At 39.4% G+C, this 7,361-nt stretch overlaps 1 protein-coding gene across 1 annotated transcript; it reads right to left on the bottom strand.

Moving 5' to 3' along the window:
* Positions 1-4,607: 4,607 nt before the first annotated feature.
* Positions 4,608-6,831, bottom strand: sox17 (SRY-box transcription factor 17). The gene is made up of 2 exons (XM_066719778.1): positions 6,292-6,831; positions 4,608-5,873 (listed from the first exon to the last, which is right to left on the bottom strand). Exons 1-2 carry the CDS (start codon positions 6,590-6,592, stop codon positions 4,993-4,995), a joined length of 1,182 nt encoding a protein of 393 aa, XP_066575875.1. The 5' UTR covers positions 6,593-6,831; the 3' UTR covers positions 4,608-4,992.
* Positions 6,832-7,361: the final 530 nt, after the last annotated feature.

The raw sequence follows: 7,361 nt of genomic DNA, 5'->3' as shown, positions 1-7,361 counted from the left end.
TTGAACATGACAATGAGTTGACTGTACTAAACTGGCCCCCACAGTCACCAGATCTCAACCCAATAGAGCATCTTTGGGATGTGGTGGAACGGGAGCTTCGTGCCCTGGATGTGCATCCCACAAATCTCCATCAACTGCAAGATGCTATCCTATCAATATGGGCCAACATTTCTAAAGAATGCTTTCAGCACCTTGTTGAATCAATGCCACGTAGAATTAAGGCAGTTCTGAAGGCGAAAGGGGGTCAAACACAGTATTAGTATGGTGTTCCTAATAATCCTTTAGGTGAGTGTATATCCTAGCATTGTTTTTTTACAGTAAAATAATGCACGTTCCCTTCTTTTTTATGTATTTCTTCTTCTGCTTGTGTTTAGGATTTACTTCGTGTTTCCCTGCACATTAAGATGGCAAGCTTATTCGGTGAGAGTCATTTTATCAATTAGCCCGACTTGATAACATCATTACATGTTAGGATTCTCCCCAGTGGCCTCAGCAGGGGCCAAAAGAATAATTTGCTGGAGGGATTTGCTCTCCGTCGAGTTGCAATTGCAGAAATTAGCTGAAATGGGCACAACACACTCTGCCACATAGCAGGGATTTGAGAGTACAATTATGTACTCATTAGTTATCACAACAAATCAGGTAAATCTCTTCTAAGCCTGTGGTTGACTCTCCACAGATTCTCACCAATTAGTCCAGATCTCCTGTCCTTGCCTGAGGTGGGAGCGAGTTATCAGTAGGGTGTGTGTTTAGGGATTACTTTCCCAGTGTCAACATAACACAGTTACTTAGTTATACTGGAACTAAAAAGAACGGTGGGCTCAATAGGACAGTAAACATTTAAAAGCAATGCCAGACAAGTGTAAATTATTATTAGTGTATTATTAGTAGTATTATTAGTAGTTGTTTTTTCAGTCAATTACTAATTTAACTTTGCCTTATGATTAATGGTACTTGGATTACAGAATGTTACTAAAACAAGTTGATCCTAATTTAACGTTGTTCTTGCAAGATTACCATCTGTTGTTCCTCTTCTTGTATTCATATCAAACACACAACAATAAGGATCATAATGGTTGTGGGAAGGACGTGGAATATTTAGCTTTAGAGATGATTCCTGGCCATGCTACTTAAGAAATTCAACAGCATTCAACATGAACAAAGTGGACAAATTGTTTCTGAAACATGTTTCCTCTGAAGTGCTAAAAACAGAACTTTTGAGCTCACAGGGGTCAAGGTCAGTAACCTAGCAGAAAAAGTACTTTTGAACTTCCTTTGGAATGTATAAACTCTTAAAGATGAATTGTTAGCAGGGAATCAAAATGGCTGATGATCTGAAAGTGTTAATATTATTGTTAATGTTATTGGTAGCAGAGTAGTGGTAGTATTAGTCAGACTTTTTTGAATAAAAACAGTAGATCTTATCTTATCTTGTTGATAAGAGTTAATTACCTGTAACACACACACACACAAATAAATGCATTTAAATGTATATAATGGTGCATTTTCCAAACCTTTTTCATGAATTTTGTTGAGCATACCTCTCATTGCTTCTTCAGCTTCTAATGAACTAAAAATACAAGCATTTTTTTTTAATTCAATAAATCATTAACTTTCCTTAAATGATTACCTATCTTTTCAGAGATTTGCTTGACACTGGGCAAAATTCAGTTTCCATTGTAGCCCTCTCCTTTCTCTCTCCATATGAACTTTGATTCCTCCTTGGAGAACAGTTTAATTTTTCACCCATCACATCATAGAATCTTCTCAAAGAACTTATCTACCTTGTCTCGATATATGTTGGAATATTATACACCTTGGACTGTATCCACTGATAACTTGAGTGATTAAAGTATCATTTTACTGTTAACTTGTGAACAGATGTTCTGCATTCTGCCAAATCTGTTTTTTCTAAACTCCCCAAACATTTCTTTGCCTTTCACTTTGTCCCATATACGCTCCTGATTATGAGTGAGTTAAATTTGGGGTGAAAAGAAACCTTGGTGTAAGTGCGTAAAAACACATATATCTTCAATAAAGCATGCTGATTAGGAGCAAACCTGGGACAGAATGGTTTCCCCTTACCCTGTTAACTATGGCATAGCAAATTTGAATCCAATCCTGGTTTCTTTTATTATCAGAGACCACATTTTACTACTTTAGAATAAAATGGGCCTGTGTACAAACTTGTATTGTGCAACTGTGTAGGTGTGGATAGGTCAAAGTTGGGATTTGGTTTGGGATTATGTCTAGAACATACTCTGTAGGTATTAATGATTGAAGGCCTTTTCCTTAAATTGATGGAAAACTATATTCCCCATAGACTACATTCCCCTTCCATAAAGACGTTAAGAAGTGCTATACAAGAATACATTTACATTGTCTATCTGAATATTTCGTCATATCAGCAGAAAATTATACTGCACACTGCAGGAATGGGTAAGCTATATGGTCTCACTACATTTCTTTCAACATGTTTGTTTTTGCCTTGCTCAGTTTTGTTGCCAACCATCTCTGCCAGGAGTTGCATGCAACAACATGCACTTATCTGCAGTAAAATGGCAAATTGAATTTAATATAAGCAGCCAGGATTAAATTAAATTATCATGGGGCATGCTTTAGAAGATTGTATTCAGGTGTGTATGTTTTGCTTATTTTCTCAATTATTTACCTAATATTTCAGTGCCAACATGCACTAACAAATAAGGAAAAATTAGAGATCCCTCACCACTTGTCAAACTCACAGTCACTCCAACAGATAGCCCACACAGGTGGAACATTATTGCAATGTTAATAAGAAGATATAGATTGTGATATGAATGTTTTAAGATATTGACTCCTTATCTTAGTTCACCAGAAAAAGGAAAAAAAAAAAAAAGTTTCAAACCGGATGCATGCAAGATAAATCGTACTTGCACACTGCAATAACAAGAAGCCTTAAAGTAAATCAGACACTGAACGCTAGTTCTACAATGCCTTGGAAATTAACCAAGTTAGGTGGCTCCTACAAATAATCTCCACGGGCAAATATTGCTGCCACCCTTCATGCGAACAATAACTGTATTCCCCTGACGACTTTCAGCTTCATGTGCAACCTTTCAATGTACTGATAGATGGATTGTGGAAAGTGCTGCCTGTCAGATGTATTGTTATGTTCAGCACTCTCATATCAGCACGAATCATCAACTTTTTACGGGTAGGAGCTATATTTATAGTTTCTAACAGTAGTGATCATTATTTTTATCACAAGAAGCGCAATACAGGATTTACATCTCAGAAAAGTTATTTGCCGTCACTTTTCCACTAAACATTGGCATATCATATCATAATCAAGAAGGTTATGTATAACAAGAGAAAATGCAGAAAATCATATTGTGATGTAAAATGTAAATGTAAACGTATTTCAATATGTATTTCAGTTATTATTCTGCAACTCATTGTATAAACCCATACAGTGAACAGGTTTACCTTAAAATAACATACAAATGTAGGCGTTATTATACAGGCGTATGTCTGTAACGTGGAGGTTTTACACTTATCAATCTTTAATTTTATAGCAATACTAAAACAGAATAATTGTTGAAAGTGATGTGAACTGTATCCAACTGTCAATGTTTCAACTTAAGTTCAATACATAACCAAATACATACATAAATTAGATAACAGGAATTATTTATATGAAGGATTTAACATTCTGTCATTATTAACACTGGTGTAGTAGTAGTAGAACTCATATTTTAAGTGGAAGTGGATTTTTTGTTTTATTTTCTCTTAGGCCAACAAATAGAGGTACAAATATCTATCTCTCCGCCAAAACCATAACCTTCTGTTTTACTCAACACGCTTTGAGTATTTAATTAGGCAAAAGATTGTTTGTACACATATCTCTCAGACGTCTTAATAATAATCAAACGCTGGGACATTAATATAACTCACTGCTGCTAGGGTTAGAGCAACGTCAGGAGATTAATGTTAGTGTTAATTAATTAGTGTTAATATTCTTTGAAATGTGTCATGCGCCCTAGCTGTAAAGTGTTTGTGCTCTTGTAAAGAATATCATTGTGTAAGACAATGTAGACTGTGTAATTATTTTGGTCGGTGGAAATTATTTTGTGTGTGTTTCAGTACTACTTTTTTTTTAAGTCAATTTAGAGGAAGAGCATGTATTTGTCAACATCCTAAAATACTTTAATTATTCAACAACATGTCTCTTGTACATTTATGGGGTTATTGTATTTCAAAAAGGCCAGAGAAGTTTGGTAAAGTAAAATGTGTGATTGGCATGTCTTTATAGTACATAATAAATCAACAGGAAATATCCATTACATCCATTTAAAATTACATATAATATTTAAATACCACGTGAACATTTGAAGTCACCAGGTGGTGACACAGCTCGGTTTGCAGTGACAGTTGTTATAACTGTTGTAACTTCCTTTACCTGCAGAGAGATGGAGAGATAAGTTACCTGATTGTTCTGAAAATTAAACAGGGTTTTATTGTGTCTGTTTTTGTTTTGTTTTGTTTTGTTATCCGATTTTTTTTTTTGGTGCCGCTTTAAAAAATAGAGTAAGTTTTAATTGTTCATATTTTATTTTTAAAAAGTGCAAAAGTAGAAAACACCTTTACATACATGTTACAAGTATTGAACTGTACAGATGTCATAAACCAAGTTATGTACACATTTCTAAATGAGGTATGCCCCCCCAACCCTCTATTTTCATAAACAGGCATACTGGTTTCAATGACAAATATTCAGCTTCGCAGTATTACAGTTTAATGCTTCTCTTTAGCCCTTTTGTAAAATGTATAAAGTATGCTTAGGCTATACATTAATTCTGTGCTTGGTACTGTTAGGTTTTCGACAATAAACAGCCCACAATTTCAAATTGGCCAAAACACAAATACTTGTTTTTTTCTATTTCAAATAATAAATGGCACAACATTGTAATACTGCACTGGCGCCTTACACTTTACCATTCAAAGACATGTCTATGCATTGTTGTAATTGCAGTAGTAGACAGCGGTGCTGGCATCAGAGAGGACCGAAGAAATAAGACTATCGGGAGCATTCATGTTGGATTCATGTCCATGGAAAGGGAGAGCAGCCATGTCGGGCCGGACGGAGGAATTCAAATATTGTTCAAATTCATTGCGATCCACGTCTCCTAGGAGCTCCGACTGACGCATTTGGTCCACATTGTCCACATGGGGGGACTCGGGTGGAGGGGACAGCTGTCCAGCTTGGCTTCCAGGGTGGTGTTTGTGGTTAGAGGGACCGCACAGCTGACTATAAAACATGGCCAGAGAACCAGGACATCCCATCAAGCCCGGTAAGGAGTGAGCTTGTCCGGTTTGTTCAGAGGATGGCAGGGGCCTGCGTGGCATGGGGCCAGGGTGGTGCTCCTGGGTATGGTACTCGCTCTGAGCATGGTAAGGGTAAGCGGGCATCATATGGCAGTCTTCCTGGGAGTGCTGCGAGAAAAAAGCAGCCTCGTTTTCCACAACATCCAGAGGCGACGTGTCGGGCGTGGGCAAATTGTAGGACTCAAAATGCGGCCCCATGCTCTGCGACTCCCGGTAGTGGTTCATCTGAGAGAGCTGGCTCTGGACCTGGTAGCCGTGCTCCTGGTAGCTGACGCCCAGGCTGTCCACACACAGCCGGCCATCGCTGCCCAGGGCCGGGCCGGGGTGCTCGGACACGCCGTGCACCAGGAAGCCGGACTCCAGCCGCTTGATGCGCTTGACCTGCTTCCTCCGCCGGGGCCGGTACTTGTAGTTGGGGTGATCCTGCATGTGCTGCACCCGCAGCCGCTCCGCCTCCTCCACAAACGGGCGCTTCTCGGCCACGGGCAAGGCTTTCCACGATTTACCTGCAGAGCAAACCGGAGTTCACATTAGATATGACGACTTGCAGAGGATGTGTGTGATATGCATATAGGATACACACATGCAAACGCTAGCACATAGAGAGAGAGACGCAAACACGCACTGCATCAACATTCAAAGCCGTGTCGACAGTCATTCCCAATTAGGCTGCATTCGCTTAAAATGTTCGTGTATAAGAAAGTTAATTTACAAGTTTGTAAAATATACAACAGCGACAGGTTGCATGTATCTGACTAAATTATTACTTTATATAAAAAATACTATAATAAACGCACTATATGTTGTGCAGTGAATGTGTACACCATAGACTAATTTACAAGGCACATGTGCGATTATAGCACAACAAAAACAGTCAGCAGCATCAATAATGATGATGATGATGATGATAATCACTGAACATACCCAGCATTTTGCTCAGTTCCGCATTGTGTAAGTCGGGGTTCTGCTGTGCCAGGCGCTTGCGCTCGTCTTTCGCCCAAACCATAAACGCGTTCATGGGTCTCCTGATGCGCGGCTCGGTCTTGCCCCGGGTCCCCGGGGTGGCCGGGCTGGCAGTGCAGGCTTCACCCTTGAGTTTCCCGTCTCCCAGCGGACTCAGCGAGTCGGTCCACTGGCAGTGTCCGATTCCAGGCATCATGATTGACATCGCACACCTTGCCTGGGTCTGATCGTCACTTGAATAGCCAGCATCAGGGCTGCTCATGTCTGTGGAGCTCCAACTCCTTTAAAGGTTAAGGCAAGCGATACAACTTTAAGCAACGGATTATAATGATGATGATGATAATAATAATAATGATGTAAATACTGGAAGCTTAACTCGTTTCCTGTAACTTCAAATCAAAGTTTGAAAGTTTTCGGGGTTTTAAAAGTAAAGTCCTAGGACTGAGAGAGCAATGCATGAAGTGGGAGTGCAGGTTTCCAGTCCGCCGCTCCATTCGTCTCTGTCCTGAATCTGACACTTTGTCTGCCGGCCCGGCCTTTAAGCACCGCAGCGGCCAATCAGTGCGGCAGGGCTGGTCTGCCTGCAGAAAGGTGTGCGCAGCTGCAAACGCCCCGCCTGCAGCCGCTCTCCGCAGGTCAGCCCTGCTGCGCCCCACTGTGCGGGATAACCGAAGAGTGAGTGTGTGGGGGGGTACAATATATACAATATAAGAAAAATATGTAAAGAAATTGTATGTTATCCTTGCATCCCTTCCCTGGGTTATCTGTACAGAATTGACCATTTCTGTTTTGGTGATGAAGTATTGTACCTGTATGTGTGTGTGTGTGTGTATTTTCATCGAGCGTAGGTTAAATTATAATTATTACGACAGTACCTGACCACAAATATGAATAAACATTGTGAATATAACAAATCAGATAAATGCACGAAGGTATGGTGAAATTGTATTTGGCATGATTTTTCAGTGTCTTGTTATTACATTATTATTATTATTATTATTATTATTATTATTATTATTATTATTATTATT

Source organism: Amia ocellicauda, chromosome 2 (genome assembly GCF_036373705.1).
Source record: "Amia ocellicauda isolate fAmiCal2 chromosome 2, fAmiCal2.hap1, whole genome shotgun sequence".
Lineage (NCBI taxonomy): Eukaryota > Metazoa > Chordata > Actinopteri > Amiiformes > Amiidae > Amia > Amia ocellicauda.
This window is presented reverse-complemented; position numbering and strand designations above follow the sequence as displayed.